Source organism: Stenella coeruleoalba (genome assembly GCF_951394435.1).
Source record: "Stenella coeruleoalba genome assembly, chromosome: X".
Taxonomy (NCBI): Eukaryota; Metazoa; Chordata; class Mammalia; order Artiodactyla; family Delphinidae; genus Stenella; species Stenella coeruleoalba.
In genome coordinates, this window is record NC_137152.1 from 105,244,270 (window position 1) to 105,271,502 (window position 27,233).

The 27,233-nt window shown below is 52.3% G+C and overlaps 1 protein-coding gene across 1 annotated transcript; it reads left to right on the forward strand.

The window, feature by feature from the left end:
- Positions 1 to 580: 580 nt before the first annotated feature.
- Positions 581 to 25,278, forward strand: XPNPEP2 (X-prolyl aminopeptidase 2; the record flags this gene model as incomplete). The annotated part of the gene is made up of 21 exons (XM_079910295.1): positions 581 to 629; positions 2,895 to 2,965; positions 4,487 to 4,597; positions 5,537 to 5,600; positions 6,604 to 6,708; positions 6,952 to 7,038; positions 8,051 to 8,197; positions 11,508 to 11,609; positions 12,266 to 12,347; positions 12,631 to 12,826; positions 13,589 to 13,678; positions 14,822 to 14,931; positions 15,620 to 15,697; positions 16,803 to 16,874; positions 18,856 to 18,916; positions 20,173 to 20,242; positions 20,737 to 20,841; positions 21,260 to 21,319; positions 21,809 to 21,885; positions 24,696 to 24,785; positions 25,084 to 25,278. 21 exons carry the CDS (start codon positions 581 to 583, stop codon positions 25,276 to 25,278), a joined length of 2,022 nt encoding a protein of 673 aa, XP_079766421.1.
- Positions 25,279 to 27,233: the final 1,955 nt, after the last annotated feature.

The following is a 27,233-nucleotide window of genomic DNA, read 5'->3' on the forward strand; positions in this document are numbered from 1 at the left end:
TTAACTTCTCCGAGGGGTGCAGTGGGGCTTCACAGGCACTGGGCAGAGAGGACACTGGCTTTTTCTGAGTCAGGCCAGCTCAGAAGAGGCGGAAGGATAAACATCCATCTCAAAGCAAAAGTGAGGCTGTAGCCAGAGCCTGGGGTGAGGCAGCTAATAGGAAACAGCTTGCTGGAGGGAGGGGGACAGAATTCGGGAATGGCCGAGGCTGGCTGCTGGAGAGGGGGCTGGGAGAAGCAGGCTGATTGAGACCAGCTGCTCCTCCTCTGTCTCAGAGATCTTTGGACTCTGCCCGGGGCAGGCTCACACCCTATTCTGGGTGACAGGGAGCCAGCAGATGTTGCCTGGGGCAGTCGAGCCTTCTCTACCCAGCCTGACTCCTGGAACCCTCAGAAACCAAAGACCAGAAGACTCTCCATCCACCAGCTGGACACCTCCTCCCCATTGCCAGCCACCACCACCCCCCCCCGCCCCCCGGCTGCTCCTGCCCCGGAAAGGCCTGGAGGAAGAGGCCAAGGAAACAGCCCTGCCCACTCTCCCTTGACCCTCCATCCACCCAGCACCGGCATCTGAAGACCCCATGGCCCGGGCTCCCTGGGGACGCTGCCCCTGGCTTGTCCTCCTCTGTGGTATGTGCATCCCCCGTCTCTCCCTCCCACGCTGGGAGGGCAGGTCCAGCTGGAGAGCAGTTCTGGCCTCTCCCCTGTGGGCTCAGAAAGGGTTGGAGTGAAGTCTGGGCCTAGGTTGTCTCTTTTTTTCTTGGTCCCTCTCTCTGTCTTAAGGAAGAGGAACCCCAGGGCCAGTCCTGGGGACCCTCAAGGCTCACCTCAAGTCTGATTTGGCCTGTTTCCATTCCCACCTGTTAAAGAAAAAATGATTCTGGCTCTTGTTAAAAGAGGAAGGAAGATTTTATTCAAGACTATTGTAATAGGGGCGCTGCAGTAGGGGAGAACGATCAGGCTCAACTCCGAATACAGCAAAGATGGCTGAGGACTTCTTGTCCATGAGCAGAGTGAGGGGGTCAGTGGATGGAAAATTGCCAAGAGGAGACATCAAGGGTGAGGAGATTCTTGCTAAACTGACTTAATAGGATCTTGCTGAAGGCAGGGTGATCAAATATCAAGGATGGGAGATGAGGAATTTGATCAGATATCAAGGTTGATGAGATACTAAGGGTGGGGAATTCTCTCTAAACTGACTTAGCAGGATTCTTGCTAAGACTGGGCGATGCAGGCCCAGTAAGGACAGGATGGACTTGGAAGTCAAGGCCTAATGGAGAAGAGGGCTTGGTGGAGTCTAGCTAAAGTTTGGTCTTCGTCACCCTATGGTGTCCTGTTTGTACTCTTTAGTCACAGCTAAGTGCCCAGCTCAGCATCTTCCACATCCACTCCACCCTGGCCCTAGGGAGGCCTCCTTCCCTTTGCTCTGTGGCAGCAGGACCCTACTCATTCATTCAGTACCCAGTTCCTGACACCTTCTCAGTGACAGGCCCCATGCCAGGGACCACAGAGTGGTTCGGCTGCAGAGCCTGACCTTGGGAGCCACAGCCCTGACCTCAGAAAACAGCAATTGGGGTGTCTAGGGGGACATGGGTTGGCTGTGTCTTGCTTCTTATGTTGTTGTTTTAGCGCCACCATTTTGCCAGATATCTGTTCCTACAGAAATGAGCGTTCATTTTCTTAAATCAACAGGGTGGGTCTCATCTCTCCCTTGAGTTTATGTGACCGGGAGAGACAGTGAGGCAGGGCATTCACGGTGTTAGAACCCAGCGGTACTCCTTCCATCTGTAGCTCAACCCACTCAGAAAGGAAAAGTAGAGTGTCTCCCCAAACTCAGACCCCCATTACCTCTGGGGAGATTCCCCCCCAAAAGGTGGGGTGCTGGAAGGAAGGCCTATCAGAGACCCCTGGACTTTCAGGGTGTGAAGACCCAGAGCCTGCAGGACTTAGCCCAGTGCGTGGCGCAGAGCAGGGGCTTAGGAAATGTTTGCTCAATGAATACTGGGCGACTCTTCTTGGGATACACCAAATTTGGGGCAGAGTCCCAACTGGAAACTGTCCCTATACATTCTGTCTCTTCTGGGGCACCACCCTTCCATGGTTGGCTTTTTTGTACTCAGATGGCCTGGATTCAAATTCCTGCTCTGCCACGGACTCACTGTGGTAAAACTTGGGCGAGTAACTAAACGTACCTGGGCCTCAGCTTCCTCTTCTGTAGAAAGCAGACAATAATCCCCATCTCCCAGGGTTGTTGCAAGTATCAAAAGAGGTACTATAGGTAAATTGCGGGGTTCGGTGTCTAGCACATAGTAGGAGCTCTGTAGATGCTAACCCACCTTTCCCCACCAGGGGACGATGTCAGCCTGGGATTGCTGGCTTCTGTAGCCTGGAATGAGAGGCAGATACTTGGACTGTAAGAAATGGTAGAAGTGGGCCTTGAATTTAAGTAAACCCAATATATATAAAATTAGATTTATAGAAGGGTAAAACGAAGGTGGGGTTATTATTTAGCGAGATCCTCTAGAGCATTTAAGAGAAGATCTGATTACAAAAATTTAATTTACACACAACTTTTCCAGTTCGGTAGATCCTGAAAAGACCCAATTAGATTGGAAGGAAAAAAATGATTTAATGAGCACTAAAACCCATCCAAAAGTGACAATCACTTGTCGATGAAACAGGTTTCTTTGATTGTGACCCAGGGTGCCAACCAATTCAGCCTGATTTCCTATGAAATGTAATTATTTTTATCCTCAAGTAGAGTTGGACAGCATCTCCTGCTTCAAAGGATGGAGGCCCTGCGAGGACCAGGAGGGGGGTTGGGGGAACACGTTCCCGTGCTCTCTAGGACCTATCCAGTCTCCAAGTAACCCTGGACTTTTCTCCGGTTTCTAGCTTGTGCCTGGGGCCGCCCAAAGTCACTGGACCTGAGAGAGGATGTGAGAAACTGTTCAATCAGCCCTCCGGTGAGGCCCTGCCTCCGCCCCGCCCCCGCCCCGCCCGGACCCACAGCTCCCACCTTCCTCCCCATCCCCCATGGGCCCAGCTGCTAGCCTCACCCTCTACCAGCCTTCCTCCTGATTTCCGGACTCTGGGGCCACTGTTTCTGATTAACCTCCCTCAGGGCGGGCGGCGCATTCTCAGGTGTCTGACATCCGCCCCCATCCCTCCCTCCCAGCCATTCCCACGGCAGGTCATCTCCTTCCCTCCAGGCCTGAGCCCAGGCAGCCCCTGCGAGCCGGAGGGAGGAGGGGCAACAAGGAGGGAGGAGGCCCCTAGCCAGCCTTTCGCTGAGGATAGCTAGGCAGAGGCCAGGAAGAGGATGGGAGGAAAGAAAACAACAATTCTAGAGGAACCGGGAGGAGGGCGGAAGACAGAGGGCTAGAAGAGCCAGCGCAAGGTCAAGAGGGGGAGGCCTCGGGTGTGAAGACTGTGAGAAGGCCCAGCATATTGGAGCTGGAAGGTCATCAGCTCCCTATGGAGACCAGAGGGGTTCTTTCCACAACTAGATGAGAGTGTGAAAGAGCTTCTCCAGACAGGAGCAGGCCAGAAGGTGAGGGCTCATGGGAAGGTGAGGGCTCATGGGAAGGTGAGGGCTCATGGGAAGGTGAGGGCTCATGGGCCTGCCAGCAGGTCACTAAAGTCTCGGGACAAATGGGATACATCCGCTTGCCTCGTCCACTTTATGAGACCACTGGGGCAGGCAGGTAGGTGGGCAAACCACATTATTTTTATGTTAAAATAAACATGGATGTATCCTGGAGTAGAAGGCAAAACAAAACAAAGAGCCCACACTTTTTATTTTTAAGATAAAATAACCTTTAACAAAATGTCTGGCTTGGAGACGATCTTTCTGGACAATGTCCCAAACTGCTGGGGGTACTCATTCACTCTCCTCTGCCATTTGGGACCAGTGAGTGGAAACTTGAAAAAAGTCCCCAAGGTAGGACTGCCAGGTGAAACACAGGACGCCCAGTTACATCTGAATTTCAGATAATGAATAATGTGTTTAATATAAGTATGCCCCAAATAGTACTTGGGACGCACTTACACTAAAACATTATTCATTGTTTACCTGAAATTCAAATGTGACTGGGTGAGCATGCTGTATTTTGATTTGCTAAACTGGCAACTCTACCCCAAGGTATCCAAAGAGGGGCCATCCCCTGGCCTGGCCCAGTGGCAGGGCTCAGAACCCTGCAGTTCTTACCCACCCCCTACCCCATCCCAGACTCAGGTCCCATTACTGTCACAAAAAGTCTCTCTCCAAGCTCTTAAACACCTCCATCTCCACTCAGCCCAGGCACCGTAATCTAGACTAATCCATAACATCAGCTTCTGCACCATCCCTCTCCAGGCTGGCCCAGCCTACCCAACCCCAATCAATCCCTGCCTAAGGAGAGGATGGGGGCCCCGGCGACATTTTCTCTAAGCAATGTGTGTCTGTGTCTGTGTGTGTGTCTTGGTGTCTTCCTGTCACCTGTCAGTACCTTCCAGTTACTGTGGTCAATACCACAGCGCAGCTCACAGCCCTCCGCCAGCAGATGCACACCCAGAATGTCTCTGCCTACATCGTCCCGGACACGGATGCTCACATGGTGAGGGATGGCTCCTCCCACCAACCCCCCCCCTCCCCGCCCCGGGCTGGGTCTGGCCTAAGAGAACAGGCCACAAACAGGATGCTGTTAAGAATCGGAAGATGGAAGACAGAAAAAGGATTTGACAGGCAAAGGGAAGGAAGTGGGGAGCTTGGACACGGGCGTTTTAGGGCAACTGAAAGAATGTATTCCTCTACAGAGGAGAGAAGACATTGCCAAATCTCCTTGACCTCAGGCAATGAAACTATAAACAGCTTCAGAACGATTTTGATCAATTCCTAGATGGTGGATCCAGAATGAATGTTTAGGATACCCCTGCCCTAGGAGGTTAGAATGTGGGATGGGAACTGAATTAGAAGAACCCTGAGCTCCCTTCTGGCTCAGCCCTTCCCGTCAGCTGATGGATGGAGCGCTGAAACGATCCAGCATCCAAGATTCCACAAGTTTGGGGTGTAGGCTGGGAGAGGGGAACAGACAGGAAAGAAGATGGTCTGAGCCAGAACTGCTTTTCCCAAAGCAGCACCCCTGCCCACCCATCCCACCCTTTCCCACCCTGGCTCCACCTCCACCGCATCCACCTTCCCAGCAACAGCCCAGTTGGAAGAGAAGGCATTTTCAGTGTCAATACGATTACTTGAATTCATTTCCCCACCTGCCGAAAAGGGCTAAGAAGCTTGGGTAGGTAAGTGTCTGAACTTCTCTGAGCCTCAGTTTCCTCTACTGCGAAATGGGAATAATGAGATCTGTCTCCAAGGATTATGAGAACCCAAACCCAATAATGTGTAAAGCTCTCTGCACAAGTTATTTATGATGTACCCATTGGGCTTGTAGGACTGGTTGAAACTGACTAGACAGAAAGAACCGGGATGTGGTTGGGGCCCTTCCATGTGGGGTGTGACTCCATGAAGAAGGCTAATGACGGCGTTGTTGATTTCCTAGAGCGAGTACATCGGCGACTATGACAAGAGGCGTGCGTGGATTACAGGCTTTACAGGGTCTGCAGGTGACAGCCATTACCCGGCCCTCATTGTTTCTGGTGGGAGACCCAGAGTGGTCAGAGAGGCCCTGGTGTGGCTAGTTCTCAGCAGCCAGGAGCCCAGGAGCGAGTGTCCAGAGGCCCCTGCTCCTCTCTCTGCCTCCCCCTTCACCACTCCGAAAGGGGTCACCAGGGCACACATCTCATAGCCCAGCAGCCACGCTTCTGCGTGAGGCAGATGGCCCTCCTGACTTCTTTCCTGTGCTCGCTGCCTCGGCCACAGCCAGGCCCAGACGGCGCTCCCTGGGCTCCATTTCTGGGACAGTTGCTACCTCTATATCTAGCCACTAGGAGCCCACTGATTCCCTTCACACAATGGCTCGTTTGGGGACAAAGTTTTACTTTGCTGGTCCTTTTACGGATAACATCACCTCACGTGGCCAAATGAGACACAAACATAGAGGCCATTTATGGGGTCCCAGTTTTGGAATCGGCCTCCCACCTTGATCCTGGCCCCTTGAATGAAACCTAAGCTTCCCTTGCTGATCCTTAAACATCCCTCCCCTGGGCTTCAAGCTGCCTGGCTTGCCCATCACGGGCCCTTCTTCTCTTTGCAGAAGTCGCTGGGTTTGGCCTCTCTGCCTGTCCTCAGCTAAGCCCCTGGCTTAGTGTTCCCATCAGCCACTGCATCTTCATACTGACTGCCACACCATCTTTGCTGAGAGCACCTACATGTAGCATCGACTTTTGGGGATGGCCAAAAGCAGACCCCACTTGTCCTGCTAAATGCCCCCTTAGGGAAGGGCCTCAAGGCAAAGCAGAGGTGCCCAACTCAGGACACACTTCCAGCTACCTTCCCCCCAACACTCTCTTTAACATCTCCTGCCGCACTCCCTTCCAAGCGAGGAGAGCAACTCTTTCCAGAGACCCCTTGTGACAATGTCAGAGCCAGCACCGCATTGCTAAAGTGCCAACCAAAGCCACGCTCTACACCTTCACCCCCCCTCCAAGTTTCTCTGTTCTGCCCCAGGAATCGCCGTGGTGACCATGGAGAAAGCCGCTCTCTGGACCGACAGCCGCTACTGGACCCAGGCTGAGCGGCAGATGGACTGCAACTGGGAGCTCCATAAGGAAGGTAAGAGGACGGCACGGGTTTGTTCCCCAAGCCCTGGAACCCAGACTGGGTTTGGGAAGGTACAGGTGAGGGGGGTGCATGGAAGGCCATGCTGGGCCCCTGTGGGAAGCTCAAGAAATTTGGAACCATCCCTAATCTTTGAGGCGGATATCAAGGAGGACAAATGTGGAAGGACTGTCACAGACAGAAGCCCGGCTGGAAGGCCTGGGGTAACCTCGGTGTCCCTTCCTGTCTTTCTCGCAGTTGGCACTACTCCTGTTGTCACCTGGCTCCTCACCGAGATTCCTGTTGGAAGGCGTGTGGGCTTCGACCCCTTCCTCTTCTCCATCAGTATGTTCTGCCCTCAGTCCCCGTGTTTGTCCACACCAACGAGGGAGATTCAGGCCCTCAGGATGTAAAGAAGCACATCTTGGTAGAAGGAGGTGCAGGGTGACTCTAAAGATAGAGTGTTTGAACTTGTAGTTGCAAAATATTTTGCAACAAGGGTGTATTCCTGGATTGTGTAATGAAAATACATTTAAAAGAATAAACATAGATTATTTTTTTTAAGTCAGGAGTGCAGAGACCCAACCTAGAAGACTCAGGGAATCGGTAAGACCTAGCCAGTGGGTAGGCCGGGATGTTCTTAAACCTAGAACCATCCTCTGTGCCCTGGAACTCTAACAATCGGCAGTAGAATCACTTGGTAGCCCTCTTCTATAGGGCAGCCTGGAAGGGTCGAAGGAGTCGAGAGGGCTTCTGAGTAAAGAAGCACAGTCCCTGGGACTTCCCTGGTGGTCCAGTGGTTGAGACTCTGCACTCCCACTGCAGGGGGCGTGGGTTTGATCCCTGGTCAGGGAACTAAGATCCCTCATGGCACACATGGTGTGGCCAAACAATTTTTTTTACAAAAATAAGCACAGTCCCCTCCCCTCCCATCCAGGAACACAGCTCCCTGAGCTCCCAGTGCCCCCGCCAGCTGGCCAGCCTGCCCCCAAGGGTGCCGTCCTCGTGAATATGCACTGAAAGGCTCCCACTTCAGATCTGGCTTCTTTGCCAGCCTTTCCAGTGGCCTGAACCTCACCATTCCTTTGGGCTGTGGCATTGAAGTTCAGTCGAACAGACAGGACCAAAATGAGGGCCCCGCAACCCTTGGCACTTAAAAGGACGAGCTTAGCTAATTGACCATGGGCAGTACTGGGGCGGGCTCAGGGCAAGCTGAAGGAGGAAGGTGAGAGTGCACAGCCCAGGCTGCTTGAGCGGAACAGGAGGCAGAGGGGACAAGAACGAGCTTTGCCTGCGTCACAATTTTCCCGGAGGCATACACAGGCAAGGGACAAGTGACTCCTTCCTGCCTCTGCAGATTCCTGGGAGAGTTATAACGTGGCCCTCCGAGACTCTGACAGAGAGCTGGTGTCCATCACCGTCAACCTTGTGGACCTGCTGTGGGGGTCAGAGAGGCCTCCGGTGCCAAGTGAGCCCATCTATGCCCTGCAGGAGGCATTCACAGGTGATTCCTACGCCCGTTCTCTTTCCCACCTTGGAGCAACACAGGCCCCCGCTGCTGCTCCTTTGGCTGAAAAATTCATCCTAAGAGGTCCCAAAGCAATGGTTCCATGTGTACCTGAATAGATTGGGATGCTTTCTTAAAACACAGGTTTCTAGGCCCCATCCCCTCAGAGAGTCTGAATCGGAAGTTCCTCGAAGCATATTTAGAAAATGCTGGAATAAAGAGTGTCAGGATTTGAAGCAAGAGGGAACAGGAAGGGGGGAAACAAGGGAGTCAGAAAAAGATGAAAAAAACCTACCCCTTTGAAGAGAGAAAAAAACATGATATGGGCTGCTTGTCTGGTAGTGAAGACTGGTTTGTATTGAATCATTCAGACCTTGACTTCGGGTCCTGCAGTGATGAGGAATTTAGATGTAAGATGGCTGGGGCCAGATGGGCTGGCATGGACAAAGGAAGCAAAAACTAAGTCAAGCTCAGTCTGTGGCACAGATTAGGGTTCAAGTGTTGGCCGGACCGCAAAGGAAAATTAACTGGCCCTCAAAATTCTAACATCGATAATCTTGACCCTGTTGACACCATCTAAATATGTCATAAAAGAACAGTGTGCTCTGTAATTCTTGTAAGTGGTAACTAAACTGACTGGACCCAGGCTACTGAGTATGAATCAATGTCTTGGCCACCACCAGCTTCTACCTCCCTAGGAATTCTGAACAAGCCCATAGACTTGGATTCCTAGAAATATTGGGCAATCTGAGAGGTCCCTTTCCACACACAGGTCTATGCACACTTCTTGTTTGGAAAGGAATCCCAAAAACAGGAGAGAAATTTCAAAATAGCGAGTCTGATGAAACAAGTCAAAATTGTGTCCAATTTTCTTTATCCATTCTGATGTAACTTGCAGAAACTTTCTGCATCTTGACGCAGTTTTTAAAGAAACTTGCTATCCAAGACATTTCCATCATAAATAAAACTCATTCCATTCAGTTAAAGAAGGGTGCAGTTATGTCAGGAAGAGGAGTGGATAAAGGGGAAAACCTTCCAGGGACTGGGAGAGAATTCACATGGGTTTTATCACTTCCCACAAGTGAGAGGAAGCCAAGCCATCACAGGCTGCTAGTCTTCAAGGAAAAGCCATCCAGAGCCAGAACTGGGCCTGGAAGCCCAAGAACAGAGTCTCTAAGCTCACAGAGACAAGAGAGACTTTCTCTCCAGCCACTCACAGGTTTTAAAGGGGGCAAAGAGCAAAGGGAAGAACGTGAAAAGTTCAAAGACACCTGTGTGTATCAGACAATTTAAATTGGCTTTCGTTTGTTGTCTCAAAAATGTATCACATCCATGAACCTTGAAAACATAATTCTAAGTGAAAGAAGTCAGTGAAGGCCCCATATTGTAGAATTCCATTTGTGTGAAACATCCAGCGTAGGCAAATCCATGGAGACAGAAAGAGGATTAGTGGTGGCCGGGGGCGGGGGGCTGGGGAGAGAGGCAAATGGGGAGAGACTGCCTAATTGCTACAGGGTTTCCTTTCGGGATGATGGAAATGTTTCTGGAATTAGATAGTGGTGGTAGTTGCACAATTTTGTGAATGCTCTTTTTTTAAAAAAATTTATTTATTTTGTTTAATTTATTTTATTTTTGGCTGTGTTGTGTCTTCGTTGCTGCACGCGAGCTTTTCCTCTGGATGCGGCGAGCAGGGGCTACTCTTTTTTTTTTTTTTTTTTTGCGGTACGCGGGCCTCTCACTGCCGCGGCCCCTCCCGCCACGGAGCACAGGCTCCAGACGCGCAGGTCCAGCGGCCATGGCTCATGGGCCCAGCCGCTCCGCGGCATGTGGGATCTTCCCGAACCGGGTCACGAACCCACGTCCCCTGCATCGGCAGGCGAACTCCCAACCACTGGGCCACCAGGGAAGCCCAGGGGCTACTTTTCATTGTGGTGCACAGGCTTCTCATTGCGGTGGCTTCTCTTGTTGCAGAGCACGGGCTCTAGCCGCACGGGCTTCAGTAGTTGTGGCACACAGGCTCAGTAGTTGTGACTCGCGGGCTCTAGAGCACAGGCTCAGTAGTTGTGGCGCACGGGCTTAGTTGCTCCATGGCCTGTGGGATCTTCCCAGACCAGGGCTCGAACCCGTGTCTCCTGCATTGGCGGGTGGATTCTTAACCACTGCGCCACCAGGGAAGCCCTGTGAATGTTCTTAAAGGCACTGAATTGTGCACTTTAAAATGGTTAAAATGATAACACTTTATGGTATGTGTATTTTACCACAATAAAATAAACCTAGAAGAAGTATCGCACCCAAAGCTTTGGTTCTTGATGAGCAGTTTCACCTGTTTGCATAAAGATTTTTTAAATTGAATTATGTTGTTTATGCTAATCTGTCAGCCCAACTAGGACCCTTAATGCTTATGATCTTCTGCCAGCAAATTCCTAGCCCTGCCTAGGGGCAGACTCTGTAGAGTGATTACAGGGAGCCGCGGGGGGGGGGGGGGGGGGGGGGATGAAAACCAAAGTCCTAGAACCAGGATACAAGCATCCCAGAAAGGACAGCTCTGTGACACAGAGTTGAAGGACAAGGTTGGAGACTAACAAGGTTAGCAAGATAGTCCAATGTCTATACCGATTAAGAGTGTGAGCCATGTAGTCAAACAGACCTGTGTTCAAGTCTCAGTTCCGCCCCTTGCCAGCTATGAAAACCATAGATAAGTCACTTTACCTCTCCAAAGGCTCAATTTCCTTATCTGTAAAATGGGTCAAGTAAGGATTAAAACAATGTACACAAAGTGCTTAGCCCAGACCCAAGTGGCTTTAGTAAGTGCTGGGGTTACTGCGAGGAAGAGGATTAAACATGGCCCAGCCCTATCCCTTCGCCCTTCAACTAGGGCTGCTCTCCTGATCTCTGTTTTGCATGCTTATTTGTTAATCAGAAAGTTATACCAGATTTTCTATACACCAAGACACAATTCTACATACATTACAAATATTAGTTAATTCAGACCTCATAACAACTCTATTGAGGTAGACACTATTATTATAATCCATCCCCATTTTACAGATGTGCAAGATAGGACACAGAGGGGCTAATTTTCGCAAGGTCAGCCAGCAAGTAATGACAGAGGTAGGATTTAAACCCAGACAGTCTGGGTCAAGAGCCCATGTCCTTAATGATTACACAAGTAAGAGTTTGGTTAAAGAAAGGGTTCTACTGCTTCTAAAGGAATGGAGAACCATTGCCCTAAGGGAGCCCCCTCAGGAACGGAGTGCCAAAGAGAAGGTAGATCACTCCTGCTTGCTTCTGGCTCTTTTGCTTCTAGGAAGCAGCTGGCAGGAGAAAGTATCTGGCATCCGAAGCCAGATGAAGAAGCATCGTGAGGCCCCAACTGCCGTGCTTCTGTCCGCACTTGATGAGACGGCCTGTGAGTAGAGATTTGTGGATGCAGGGGGGTGCCTGGGTTCCCCCCAACCCCCAAGCCTCCTGGGCTCTGCAGCACAGGACTCCTCCCCCAACGACCACTGACCCATGGGTTCTGAGAGCTCCGTGGTCATGGCCTGCGGGAACTAAGGTGAGGGCAGGAGCTCACGTCTGCTCACTAAGGAAACCAGGAAGCCCCATGCAATCTGGGGCCAGCCCCCGGGCCATCAGAGGACCAGGAAACCACAGCAGCAAGGCTTCTGTCTCATGAAGGGGAGGAGGCCCAGCAAACACCTCCCAACCTCCTGGCCACGAGCCCAGGGCACTCAGCTTCCCGGCTTTAGCACCCCGTGCAGCCCTGTTCTATCCCATCGTGGCTCAGCGTTTCTCACCTGACCCCAGCTCTGGGCTTCAGGTATTCTGGGAGCCCACCGACACCGTGTGCAGACTACTGGCTGGGTATCTGCCTTTCTCTGGGAGAAAGTGCCCCTAGCGCTCATTAGTGCTTCAAAGGCCCTCCCCCACTCCGGAAAGACTGAGAAACATTCAGGGGCAGAGGATGCCGGCGTGCGGCCAAAGCCAACAGTAGAGCAAAGGTGTCATGTGTACTTGCGTCGGGCAGGTCAGCCTCAAATAGTCCCCATCAATTCTCTTCCCCAGGGCTCTTCAACCTTCGCAGCAGTGACATCCCTTATAACCCCTTCTTCTATTCCTACACGCTGCTTACTGACTCCTCCATCAGGTAGGGCTTGTCCTTGGCTTGCGGTAACGGACTTCCTCTAACTCCTCACTGCCCCAACATGCAGTCTTCCCAGAAGCGGGGTGCCTGCCCCAGCAGGACCCTCGAGGAAGCCTCCAATCAGCTTTTCCTGACCCACTTGACCTCTGTTCCCACGTACTCCAAATCTGGTCTGCTCAGCTGCCTGGCGCAGGCGCCCTCTGACCTCCAGGAACAAAGGGCCGCTGGTCTTTTGCACTGTCCTTAGATTCTGTCTGGACCCTCCTGGTGTTCCCTCTCCACCTAGGTTATTTGCAAACAAGAGTCGCTTTAGCTCCAAGACCCTGCAGTACCTGAACTCTAGCTGCACGGATTCCATGTGTGTGCAACTTGAAGATTACGGCCAAGTCCGTGACAGCGTCCAGGCTTACACCTCAGGAGCCGTGAAGATCTGGATCGGGACCAGCTACACCTCGTATGGGCTCTATGAAGTGATACCCAAGGTGGGTTTGCCATGCACCGTCCTCCCCACCCCCCAACAGCCCTGATAAGTCTCAACCTAACGGGGGGGGGGGGGGTGGACAGCCCCTGGGCCATTCTGGCAGTTGGCCAGTCAGCAGTGGTGCACTGAGTCCCCTTTCTAGGGTTTCCCGGGAAGAGACAGAACATCTGTCCACAGAGAGCTCAGAGATTGTCAAGGAGGCTGGGGGAGTACAGGCTGGTAGAGCAGAGGCTTTGAGGTCACCAAACCTGAGACTGAGAACTGGCTGTGCCGTGACCCTGGACAAGTGACTTAGTCAATCCGGCCTCCGTTTCCTCACCTATAAAATGGCACTAAGAGTCACAACCTCAGAAGAGTCACTCTGAGGAGATTTAAAGGAGAAAGTGCATGTAAAGCCCGGTGCCTAACGCATGGCAGGCGCTCAATAAGTGGTAGCTGTCATGATATGAGATGTGCAGGAAACACAGTGTCAGAACAGCCCGTGGCTGGCAGGGGCCAGGCTCGGATCCATCCCAGAGTGCTGCTGGGATCCAGGACCAGGGAGGGAGGAGGAAGGGAGGGAGGGAGGGAGGGAGAGAGGGAAGGTTAGGCTGGAAGGGAAGACTAGGAAAGCCCTGCGTAGTCAGAAAGCACACGCGGGAAGGGCATTGCCACTCCAGGAGACGGCAAGTCTCATCTGAGCTGGAATTTCCTGCCAATCCTTTTCAAACACCACCGTGCCCTAGAGAGGGCTCCCAGACCGCTTCCTCTCTGCCCCTCACAGGAGAAACTCATAGCAGACACCTACTCCCCAGTGATGGTAACCAAGGCGGTGAAAAACAGCAAGGAGCAGACTCTCCTCAGGGCCAGCCATGTAAGTCCATGGGCAGGCAGACACACGAGCCTCTGGGGAGCTCCCGGTCTGATGGGTTAGAAAGGAGACCCTGCTGGAGGAGCCTGAAGAAGGCCCTCAGTGAATCAGAGATGTGGACGCCAAACTCCTGGGCACCCACTTGTGCTCCACCCTGTTGTTCCCAGGGTGGTTCAGTGGTTTAGAGCCTGGGCCCCGGAGCTATGGTATCTGAGTTCAAATCCTAGTTCCTCTACCCACCTCCTAGCTGGGTGACCTTAGGTAAGTCACTTCACCTCTCTGGGCCTCAGTTACCTCCTCTGTAAAATGAGGATCATAACTGTAACCCATAGCAGAGGGTTGTTGTGAGGATTAAAGATATATATCTACATTGTATAGTATAAATAATATATAATAAATAATGCATGTTTAAATATATTCATTGTAATACATAATATAAATATATATAGTGTACATATGTGCATTTATATATCTAATATGTACATATAAATATATAATAATTACATAAATATATGATACTTATATAATGATTATATAGTTCTATATGTATAAGTATAATTATGTAATTATATATTTTTAATATATTGCTTTGAGCACTGCCTGGCACATTCCAGGTCTTAAATAAGTGTTACTTATAATAATTCCTTCACCCCAGGGAGAGGATGGCTTGCCCCTTTGGATATTCCTGTTAAAATTAGGATACATTGCCTCATTTTTGAAAACTTTTCTTGTGGAAAATTTTAAGCATATACAAAAGTAGAGGAAGTAGCATAATGATCTCCATCACCATCACCCAGCTTCAATAATCATCAACTCAAGGCCAATCTCATTTCCTCTACAACCCTACATTCATTATCTCCACTCCCCCGTGTCCTCGGCTGCTGGACGATTTTAAAGCAAATCCCATCTATCATATCGTTTCTTCTATCAACATTTCAGTATCTCTGACAAGAACTCTTTTCAAAACATGACCACACTCTGATCATATATATAAACATTAATAAGAATCCCTTAATATCATCGAATAGCGAGGAAGACCCTCGTGTTTTTAAAGCTCAGCTCCCAGAGCAGTCCCCCCATCTCCTTCGTCCCTGAGCCCCGGCTGAGACCATTCCTCGGCCCGCCTCTCTGCCTGCCCTGCTCCAGGTGCGGGACGCTGTGGCTGTGATCCGATACTTGGTCTGGCTGGAGGAGAACGTGCCCAAAGGCACCGTGGATGAGTTCTCAGGGGCAGAGCTGCTGGAGAAGTTCCGAGGGTGAAGGACCACAGCCATCCTTTTCGGCTGACTGTCTTAACGTGGGGGTGGGGGCAGGGAGGGGGGATTGGTCTCCTTATGGGGGAAGGAAGACCCTCCTAGTATCTGAGGGCCCCACTGGAACAAGGAGTGACAGGTTCTTGGGTGGTCGTGGTCAGGAAGCGGGGCAGAGGTGTTGGATGACATTCCCCAGCTCTGCAGAAAGTGGGACAACTTGAAGGGCCACAACCCAACAGCGCCCCCTAGTGTCTGCTTCAGGCCAGCTCAGGCCAGGTAGGACCTTGGACCACTTGAGAATATCAAGGTTGGGGAGGGAGGTTCCCTGAGGGCACACTTAGCCCAGGATGCTGTTCCGGAGTTGAGGGAGTTTTCAGATACAGGGAGCTAGGTTTCTTCACTCTTGCTTTACTAGGAACTCACTTTGGGACACAGGCCTTGGTTTCCCCATCTATAAAATGGAGGTAGAGGAGGAAAAATTGGCCTCTACAATCTCTGCTTCTCTGACCTTGAGTGGTCTATGAGTGACAGGTCAGGGCTTGGGAAGTGACAGGAGGTGGGACTGGGAAGGCCAAATGGAGCCTGGCTGAGGTAGAGGCAGCCGTCACCTTCACTTGCCCTTGTTGGACATCCTGGGCCCAGCCTAGTCCCTGAGCCCATTCATTGATCATTCCTGCCTTGTCCTTTCCAGAGAAGAAGAGTTCTTCTCCGGATCCAGTTTTGAAACCATCTCTGCTAGTGGCCTGAATGCTGCCCTGGCCCACTACAGGTACTTCAGAAGAAAGAATTTTCTGGGGCTCTGTGGAGGACCTGAGTCCACATTTAAGCTCTGAGGCCTTTAGCATTGTGGAGGCTGGAGGTGCGGAATGGAGCCCAGTCAGGCGTTGAGAGTCTCCTTTGAATTAAAAGACTTGATAATCTCCCTGCTCGAGAGGCTGGGACTTTGTGAGCACTCTGGGCAGAAGGATCTGGAAGGGAGATGGTGGGGCTGCTGCTGGATGTGTTTCCTTGGCTTCCTGTGAGTTATTTAATTCTTAAAGCTCACAAGCACATGGGGAGAAGGGCCCATTCACTCTGCCTGAACCAGCCAAGGTGGGCCCAAGATGTAGGCTGGCCAGATGTTTGGCTCTGTACAAAACAAACACCTGCAGGCCTGCCTGATGCAATTTGGGGGTGGGGAGTCGAGCCAGCCAGAGGCCTCAGCCTGGCAAGGACAAAGCAGGGAGAGGGCAGACACCCTCCAGTGGCTGGCCTGACCCATCCCAGAATTCCCTCCTCCAGTGTCCCCAAGCCTTCAGCTGCCTTAGTCCAGCCCCTTCTCCCTACTAGAGAGTAACAGGGTAGGAACTCCTCAGCCCTACCAACTCCTGCTCTCCACCTCCACCCTCGGGTACCCTCCCTTCCTGTGCCCTGGCTTCTTGGGGCCCTCTGCTCCCAGAGGTGGCAAGTAGTTAGAGAAAGCCCTAGACTCAGCATCTGGGTTCAGGCCCAGCTCCCTCACAGCTTTCCCTCGGGGCCTTCTGTAAGCCCTTGCTCTGCAAACCTGTTTCTCCTGATGTAAAAAGAGATAGCTCAGCTGGGTGCTCATTAAAGTTCTCCCGTCTCCCACACTCGGGGCTCTTTCCTTTCTCCCCTCCCTGGGGACCAGGGCCTTGCTCGGGGAGGTGCAGGATGAACAGATGTGCTCTGAGGACATTAGCAGCAGAAGCTCAGTAGTCTCCCAGGGCCCTTTGGGGGATGATCGCTTCCCCAAAGGAGCTAGCTAGAAGGCCGGCCCCCAGGGGGGAGGAGGTTCCTCTGCTTTAACTCAGGACCCCCACCTCACCCAGCTCAGGGTTAGGCTGCTCCTTTCTCAGCGTCTCTCCCCTTCCCAGCCCCACCAAGGAGCTGCACCGCAAGCTGTCCTCAGATGAGATGTACCTGCTGGATTCCGGGGGACAATACTGGTATGTACTCCCCACCCAGCCCTGGCCCGGCCGTCTCAGCTCAGCCAAGAGCCAGCCAAAGCTTTTCCTTCCTGGGCATGGATCCTTCATCTGAGAAAGGAGAGGCCTGGACTGAATGTGCCTGAGTATCCTTCCCATTTTCACACGTGGGGGTCCCTGCCCGGTGGGCAACAGACAGAGGCCAAAACAGTGGGGATGCCCACAGGTGCTGCCCTGTGAGAATCAGGAAGACTCCCCTTGTGAAAGTTAAATGTTTTTTAAGCCCGAACATTATTACACAGTCCGAACAGCCACGCTCAGCAGCCCCGCCTGGCTGCACAAACACAGCGCCCATATTCTCACCGACTCATGCACACCCTGGACACGTCCCGCACGCCACCAGCATGATGCATTGTCCTCACCACCTCTTCCCTCATTGTACGGTGAGGTGACCATGTCATGGGGAGTGGGGGCAGGATCAGGCCTTCAAGAGCAGTAGGCAGGTGAGTGAAGCAACCTCAGGGGACACCTGCAGCACAGTTGGGACAGGGCACACCCATCAGCTTGCGGATGTGTCTGCGAGTAGACACGTGCGTGTTCTTCTGAGTGTGAGCACAACCACAGATAGGGTTATGCGGTGGGGGGGCACTGTCCCGTGCTCCAGGACGCCACAATCTGTGTGTCCACTTGTGTGCTCTCATTGAAATTAGTATATACCCATTCAGTGAATGGCATTTCTTTAGATGTGGTACCTTTGTGCAGTGCACAACCTGAACACCTGGACATGACAGCCATGCAGAATAGACTAGGCCCATTCATTCACATGGGAGCTGAGCTGAGGTGGGTTGGAAGATTTTCCCTTCTCATCTAGGAAGCAGGTGGACTGTGGGAAACTTAGAGTGGGGGATAGAAAGGGGCACGCTGAACTGATGGAGGAGCAAGGAATAGTTTCCCATCCTCTATCCTGCGGTGAATGTGCTAATGATAAAAGCCCTACACTTAGCCTTAACGGGGCTCTGGGAGCCAGCCTGGCAGGCGCTCAGCCTAGCAGCCTTCGCAGTCACCGGTGTGGCGCTGTGTATACTTGAGATGGCCAGTGTGCGAAGGGGAAGTGAATTCTTGGGGCGTTGCTGGATTGGGGCATGCTTCAGCAGGGTGAGGCCGGGTAAATGGCCATCTCACTTCCTCTTCTCTCCTTCTGAAGAAGTCGGCCACGCCCTGTGACCTGCTCCCACGGAGGAGTCCCTAGGGCCCTGGGATCATTCCTCACTGCCCCCACCCCCGGGGGGTGGCCACAGCAGGCATCCTGAGGGAACGGCTGCAGCTGGTGGTTGGGAGTCAGACTATTTGGCTTCTGGCAGCTTTGGTTCACTGAGACTCTGAGCAAATCCCTGGGGCAGATCCATGTTTACAATGGAGAGAACTGTGTGGAGTCAGTGCTTGCGCCAGACCTGGCCTCACTGAGGCTCAGGGAGGGAGATAGCTTCATGGCCTCAATTGCCTCACCTGTGAAATGGAGATAATGACGTCTGCTCTGCCTCCCTCCCGTCTATAAATGGCAAATAAGTATATGAATGTGTGAGAGTGCTATGATCTCTCTGGACCTCAGTTTCCCCATCTGCAAGAATGGGACCATCCCTTCCTACCTCCTAGGAAGCCTGGAGGAAGCCTTGCTTTTAGAGCGAGCCTGGCCCAAGGAAACCCAGATTTACAAAACAACCAAAATGGCTGGTATGGGGGTAGAAGATGTATGTGGGGAATTGGGACTCTCAGAAAACATAGTGATTTTGAATGTGATAGCTTTGTAGAGCCCCTTCATGCATAGATGCTGAGTTTGGGAATTGCATGATGGCAGCCATCCTCTTCCTTTCACCTCCCTCCCGACCCCCATCCCAGCCCTGCCACTCAAACCCCAGTGGAAAGCACTCGGGAAGCACGTGGCCACGATCCCTACCCCAAGGTGTTCAGAAGAGTTGGACATGTTGATTGTCCTTTTCCACAGGGACGGGACAACAGACATCACCAGAACAGTCCACTGGGGCACCCCTTCTGCTTTCCAAAAGGTAGGCATTGGACCACATTTCCCTACCCACACTCACCCAACGGACACCCAAGCAACCACTCCGCCAAGAGCCATTTGATTGTACAGAGGCTGAAACTGAAGCCCAGGGAGGTTAAGTAGTTTGCCCAAGGTCACACAGCAAATTAGTACCAGAAAACCCAGTGCCCCCAACTACTTCCCCAGAGATATTTCAGGCCCCCAACAGGGCCCCAAGCTTATCATCATCCCATTTCAGTAACTCAATGAACAAATATTTTCTTAGTGCTGTCTGTGAGCCTAGCACTGTGCTGAACAGAAAAGAGGAAGACAGGCATTCCATTCCAGGGGGAGAGAAAGGCACCAGCAAAGTCTCAGAGGTGGAAAGGAGCTGGAGGTTTTCAGAAAGCAGCGAGGGCTGGTCCACTTGGGGTCGAGGCAGGGACATGGTCTGTGTGCCTCTGGGGGCCTCTGGGGGGCTGGAGAGCAGGAGGCCACATTTGTGCATTCAGCAAGTGGACTGTGGCTCAGACATTGTGCCAGAGACAGAGAGAGAGAGAAAACAAACACTGGTCAGGCCTCAAGGAGCTCAGTTTAGCTGTTAGATCCAATGCCCCAGGCTATCATGCTCAAGATGACAAGCCTGTGGGGGGGGGCGGTGAAGGGGACTCACCAGGTCGCCACAGGGAGTGACCAGGAGAAGAGGCCACTGTCAGCCCACCTCCCTCCCTCTTACCACAAGGTAACAGCCCTGACAGAGCAAGGCCGACCTGCCAATTATCAGGCCTCAACCCAACCATAAGGCCTTAAGAAAACTAAATGGTGATCGTGATCATGGCAATGAAGGGTGCTGACCTCTATTTGAGCATCTAGTCTGTTGGGAGCACCCAACATGCACGAGTCTACCTAGTCCTCCCAGCAACCTTATGAGCTGGTACTATGACCGTTCCATTACAGACCAGGAAACTGAGGCACAGAGCGGTTAAAATCACTTGCCCAAGGTCAAATTTGTGAGTGGCCACGTCAGGATTCCAGCCCAGGGAGTTTGCCTCCCCAATCCCTACTGTTGTGGCCTCAGCTCACCCCCACCTACAAGCATCCCTGTGGACCAGCCAAAGGGAACCGCATGGACCAAGCCCCAGCTTTGAGCAGGTCCCCCTCGGTCTCCTCCAGCCATCCTCCAGAACCTGGGTGACCACACATGAGCATGCACTTCCCCCAAACATCCCCCAACCCAGGCCTGGGCCCACACACCGCATTCCCTCGCCCTCTCCCCATCAGGAGGCGTACACCCGCGTGTTGATAGGAAATATTGATCTCTCCAGACTCGTCTTCCCAGCTGCTACATCAGGTGGGTTTTGCAAACCAGGCTGGACCCAGAACCTCAGGCCCTGATTTCACTGCACTCAGACCCTGGGAGGCTAGTGGGGCAGGGATTATATCATCATCCCATCCACTGTATAGATAAAATCCAGCCCAGAGAGAGAAAGTGACTTGCCCAAGGTCACACAGAGGGTTAGTGGGAGAGCCAGGCCTTGAGCCCAGGCCTCCTGTCTCCTAGTCCAACTCAGGAGCTGGAGCCGGAGCTCAGAGGTGGGGGCGGTCAGTGTGGGCTGCAGCGGTCATGGGAGGATTCCTGGAGGAAGCGGGTGTCTTCACAGATGGGGAGGTCCAGGTAGTGGGTACAACGTACAGTATACTGGAGATAGGGCATGGTTACCTGCCTCTCAGGGGGCCCTCTCCTCAGGCACCATCCTGGTGGTTGGTCTGGAAAAAGAGAGCAGGAAGGGGCAAAGCCAATAGTCTGGGGTCCAGCCAGCTGACCAGAGGTCATCTCTCTTCCAGGGCGAATGGTGGAGGCCTTTGCCCGCAGAGCCCTGTGGGATGTTGGCCTCAATTATGGTCATGGGACAGGCCACGGCATTGGCAACTTCCTGTGTGTGCACGAATGTAGGTATCTCCTCAGCACTCCCCTGGAGTTCCCCCTCTTATGAAAGAGGTGGAGCGTTTCACAGGTGTGGAAATGACCAGGACCCACAGAGGTGCAGTGACCCATGCAAGGTTACCCAGCTGGTGGGGAGTTGGTGCTCCACAGGGTAAGTGAGAAATGCTGGCAGCTGGCTGCTCCGCTGGCATTTAGGACGGCCTCAGAGAGAGAAGAGGCAGGTCAAGGTCCAGTGGCTGACTGGCATAGACCCCACAGAAATATAAGCCAGAGCAGTCTGGTCTGTACCAGTCGCAGGTAGACGGTGATGCGGTGGACACACGCTGCTAGGGATCCCAGCTACCTGCTCTTCCCTGGAACCTGCTAGTTTCCAAGCTGGTGAGTGCAGGAGGGCTGACACTGTCCCTGACTCTCCCTTTCCAGGGCCAGTGGGATTCCAGTCTGGCAACATTGCCATGGCCAAGGGCATGTTCACTTCCATCGGTACGGCTCTCGGGGCTCCTCCAGGACCGCAGTCTAGGGAACGCCAGCCTTCAAGGAGCACAGCCCCACACAGGCCCGCCCCGGCTCCACCGCTGCACTCCCTCACCTCCCCACTCCCAGCCCCGAATGGGTTGTCCCACTCTAACCCCAAGCCCCTTCAGCCCGTACCCTCACTTTGCCCATGGGAGTTGGTTTCCAGCTGTACATCCAAACTCCAGAGTCTCCATTCAAGTGCCAGGGTAACAGGACAGTGGCACACAGGGAGAGGGGAGCGCCTCCAGGACCCAAGTGGGCTCTTAAGTCTTCCCCGCTGGGTCACAAGGGAGGATGGGGAATCTGAAGTCTGGCAGTGGCCTCCGAGTAGCCACGGAGCATCTAACAGGTGCTGGGGGCAGCCGGGCCCTCCAGCCACTCCTCAGTCAGCATAGGAAACCTGGGCTTGGGTCCCCTCCCCTACTTAATGTCACCAGCATCTCTTGTGCCTCCCAGAACCTGGTTACTATCAGGATGGAGAATTTGGGATCCGTCTTGAAGATGTGGCCCTTGTGGTAGAAGCAAAGACCAAGGTAAAGTGCCACTGAGGCGGGCTGGAGGTGTGGACAGCGTGGCAGTGACTCTGGGCTGCATGGGGGGTAAGGAAGGTCAAAGGAGAATTTAATGTAGGGTCATGAATTTATTTGGAGTCTTCCTTAGTGTCAGAATAACTCCATAAATCAGTTTCTCAAACCTGTTTGCACATTAGAATATTAGAATCACCTGGAGATTTTTTTTTTTTTTTTTTTGCTGTACGCGGGCCTCTCACTGTTGTGGCCTCTCCCGTTGCGGAGCACAGGCTCCGGACGTGCAGGCCCAGCAGCCATGGCCCACGGGCCCAGCCGCTCCGCGGCATGTGGGATCCTCCTGGACCGGGGCATGAACCCGTGTCCCCCGCATCGGCAGGGGGACTCCCAACCACTGCGCCACCAGGGAAGCCCGTGGAGATTTTTTTAATGCTAATGCCCAGGTCCCACTCCAAACCAAATGAATCAGTATCCTTGCCCTAAATCATTGGTTCTCAATGCACATAATAATCACCAGGGGAGCCTGTTAGGTATAAAGATTCTGTATAATAACAACCAACAAGATAAAATACCTAGATATAAACTTTAAAAGACTTACACGGAGAAAATCTCTACTGAGGGACATAAAAAAGATTTAAGTAAATGGCGGTCTCTGGAAATAAGCCTCAATATTATGAAGATGTCATTTCTCCCTAAGTTAATCTATAAATTCAAGGCAACCTCAATTTCAACACTTCACAAAATGATAGTAGAGTTTATTTGTAAAAATAAACATGCAAAGATAGCTAGATAGCTAGGAGGATTCTGGAAAAGAACAATAAGGGAAACTAGCCTTTGCAGATATTAGCCCACACTACGAAGCAGCCATCACTAAAACAGTAAGACACCAGAGATGGGAAAGACGGAACAGTGGAACAGAATGGTCCAGAAATGGACCCTCTAATTTCCATAAACAAGATGGGAATTTAGTTTACTATAAAGCTGGTGCTTCAAAACAGTAAAGAAGAGGAAGATTGTTTAATAAATGGGGGGAATTAAACTGAAGAACCTCACTGTTACACTAAAATAAAATTCCAAATGGATCGAGGTTTAAAGGTGAAACCATAAAAGATCTAGAAGGAAACCTATCTGAATTCATTTATAATCCCAGGGAGGAAAGGGGCCTTTCGATGTAAGACTCAGAAGTCATGAAGAAAGAGATTGATAACTCTGACCCAATTAAATAAAAAACATCTATATGGGAACAATACCACATACAAACTCAAAAGATGTATGATGAGTATAGCATGTGTGTCAGAGAAAGGGGGAATGTCCTTCTTTTACCACAAGCTTTTAAAAATCGAGTAAGACAGAAATAAGGAAAAGGGAAAAAATGGGCAAAAGACGTAAAGAGACAATTCACTAAGATCAACACAAATGGTCCATAAATGTGAAAAGATGCTCAACTTTATTCTTAAAGAAATACAAATCAAAGTGACAGTAGAATACCATTTGATTGACAAAAGCGAAAGACTTTGATGACACCCAGTGCTGTGAGTTTGTGGGGGAAAGAACACTCTCATACACTGCTGGGGGAAGTACAAATTGGTACAACCTTTTGGGAGGGCAGTTTGGTAATATCTATCAAAATACATATTGAAAATGCCTATACCTTTTGTCTCAGCATTCCCACTGCCAGATGTATCCCTTTTGGATATAGTCGCAAAACGTCACTTCGTATAAAGATGTTTATACGATGATGTTGATTGTAGCAGTGATGGTAATAGTTTAAAAAAATGGAAGCAGACTAAATATCCTTCATTGGTTAAATAAATTATCATCTGCACACTATGGACCCTTAAAATGAGTGAGGTAGGGCTTCCCTGGTGGCGCAGTGGTTGAGAGTCCGCCTGCCGATGCAGGGGACACGGGTTCGTGTCCCGGTCCGGGAAGATCCCACGTGCCGTGGAGCGGCTGGGCCCGTGAGCCATGGCCGCTGAGCCTGCACGTCCGGAGCCTGTGCTCCGCAACGGGAGAGGCCACAACAGTGAGAGGCCCGCGTACCGCAAAAAAAAAAAAAGAGTGAGGTAGGCCTCCCTGTGCCAATATGGAGCACTCTCCTAGGTTTACTATGGCAGGGGGGCGGGGAGGTGCAGAAAAGTGTATAGTAGGATCCATTTTGCGTGAATTTTTAGAATATACACATATATATACTATATGTGCCAAAAATGTTTTCAGGAAGGAAACCAGGCAGGGAGGAGACTTTCCATTTTTATTGAGTATCTTTTTGTAGTTTGAATTTTCTAAGCACATATATGCAAGAGCTCTCTGGGAGATGGGAATTATGGGCTATTTCTTCTTCTTTATATTTATCTCCATAGATACCTCAATGGATAGAAACAGAGATATGGATAGAAAGAGAGCTGTAGATAGAGATGGAAATCAGATAGAAAGATATAAAAAACTAATACTTACCTTAAAAGTATTTAAATGTAGGTTCCCAGCTCTGCTCTAGAGATTCTCACTCCAGCGATCTGGGGTGTGGACCGCAGAATCTATCTACATGTTTAACAGGCTCCCTTGGTGCTCTGGAGGCACACACTTTGAAAAACACAGGCCTAAGTCTAAACTTCAGGAATCATGAGGGAAGCACCAAAGGCGGGTGCCTAAGTGGTAGACACGGGGGTGGCCAAGGGCACTGTGGAGAGTTCAGGCTTGACAAGGTCAGTTCCCCATGCCCAGGGCTTCTGGGTGGAGTGTTCCCTCCACCCCTTCAGCCTAGCTCCTCCCCCTCGCTCACTTCCTGCCTTCCTACCTTACCTGTGCCCCCGCCCCAGTACCCAGGGACCTACCTGACATTTGAAGTGGTGTCATTGGTGCCCTATGACCGGAACCTCATCGACGTCAGCCTGCTGTCCCCCGAGCAGGTGAGCGAGCGCCCCTCGGCGCTGTTTCCCCTTCAGCCCTCGAGCCACTAAGTGCCTTCTCCCCAGCCCTGGGCCTCTCTCACCCCTGCTTCCCCTAAGCGAAGACCCTCTGCCCCTTCCCCTCCCTTGGGAGGGTCCACACTGATGGCACGTACAGGCACGCACTGGGGCATCCCTCCCCTGCTCACCTGATGATGGCTGGGGACCTGTGGGGACCTGTGGGGACCTGGATGGTACCAAGCTCCCACACCTTGACAGCTTGGCCTGGGGAGGCCCTTACCCCTCCTACCTTTTGCAGCTCCAGTACCTGAACCGCTACTACCAGACCATCCGCGAAAAGGTGGGCCCCGAGCTCCAGCGGCGCCAGCTGCTGAAGGAGTTCTCCTGGCTACAGCGGCACACGGAGCCCCTGGCCTCCAGGGCAGCGCCCACCGCCTCCTTGGCCCCTCTGATGACAGTCTCTGCTCTCACCATCCTCAGCTGGAGTGTCTAGCAGCTCGAGACTCCCCTCCTGACCCTCTCACTCAGCTCCCCTCACCCCCCAACCCGTGCCCCAAGAGCCCCTGCTGACCCATTGCCCTTAGCCTCCTTCTGCAGGGCCAAGCCCTAGGGGTGCAGGGCTTCTGGGTCACACCTTCGCCACCCCCAGCTCCCCCCCACACCTGGGCTTCGACATTTCACCCTCAGCTCCCCACCCCCAAACCCCCAGCCCCAGGATACAGGAGCCAGCTAGTCCCTTTCCTCCCATGAACCCGGTAGGCCTAGGCTGTAACCTGGCAGAGGCTGTTGTCGGCTCCACCCCCAAAAGACCAATATAGGACACTGCCCTAGCCCGCAGGGGCTCCGTGGCCCTAGGAGAGCCCCACCTTGCCAGCACCCGCTGGAGAGAGCCAGACGCACACCGGCTCCTGACTTGTTGGTCTTCCCGCATCCTTGAGGCCACCTCTGGTCACCCCCACTGTCCCTGGCCCTGCAGTGGCCTCCTGGCTGCAGCCACAGGCTGAAGGAACAATTGCTGCCTCCAGGCTCCCTATTGTGCCTGTAGAGGGAGAGGAGGGGGTGGTGGCTGAGTCCTCTGGCTGTGTTACCGCCACCCCAGGGTCAGGGAGACCAGCCAGGTGAGGGGCACATACACCAGCGCCCCACCCACCCATGTGTGAGCCCATCACTCCTAAACCCTAGGCAGACTCCATGCCAGTTGACAGCATAGGGAGTTAAGCCGTAGCAATCTGGCCATGGGGTAGGAGAGGACGCGGAGAACAACCTAAGGCACAGTGCCCAATCACTCTCCCAGACTTCCCGGCACGTGTGTCACCCTTTGAGCTTTCCAAAGTGCAGCCACTGGGACAAGGCTGTTAAATCCTCCACACTCTTGGATGACCTTTAACCTGTGTGGGCAGAATCTGGTTTCCCCATTTTACAGATAAGAGAACTGAACTCCAGATGGGGTGGGACCTGCCCAGCGACACACCGTGTTTGGTGGGAACGTGGCGGGGCCAGAGTGGGTCAGCAGTCCAGCTCTTTTGCTCTTTGGCACCATGCAGAATCCCTTAGCCTACCTCCCAGCCCCTTCCAAGTTCGCCAAGCTGGGGCAGGGGGAGGGTGGGGGAGAGCTGTCTCTGGCCAGCCCAGCCGTTAGCCACCTGGGCTCACATCCTGCTGAATGCTTAAAACAGCCTGGCAAGGAAGCCTGCCTCTGGGTTTTGCATTGTCTGCTCTGCAGCCGGGGACTGCTGTTACCTGTGGCTTTTGTGGTGGGAGAGGAAGGGGAGGAGTTGCGGTGGCGGCGGGGATGTGAGGCTCCCAGAAGCTCAGTTGGGGAGCACATGTGTTTGAGAATGTGCAAGTGAGCATGCGTGCGCGTACGTGGATTCGCATGAATGCCACGCCCAGCCAACCACCTCCTGTGCTAAAGGACGGGTAGCCTCGTGGACCGGATGAGGGGAGCCCCATGCTGGAGGACTTGGCAAAGGTGGTCACAGAAAGTTGGGGCCAGCAGAAGTGGAGCAGAGTCAAGGGAGGAGAGAAGCAAGTCTCTGGGGCAGAGTGCTGGGCGAAGGCACCAGGCCGAGGAGTCCCCCAGACGGGACCACCAGGCCTAGCTTGCCGAGCGTGAGGGTGACCTGTGACAGTTATCACCACCGATACTTGCATCCAAAGGCCACAGCTCTGAGCCATCCTCACTGAGAGCCTGTAACACCCAACAGCGGGCCTCTGTTTGCTGAGTCATTTGTTCCCCCACAGGCTCACCCCACAAAGACAGCTGCTCATAATAAAATTAGTGGCCATCGTCGCCACCATCATCATCATCATCATCAGAGGTACCATCCACTGAGTGTTTACTATGTTCCAGGCACTGTGCTTTACATGCACTCTTTTACATGTTTTTATTTTTATTGTGGTAAGAACATTAAACATGAGATCTACCCTCTGAAATTTTTAAGCATA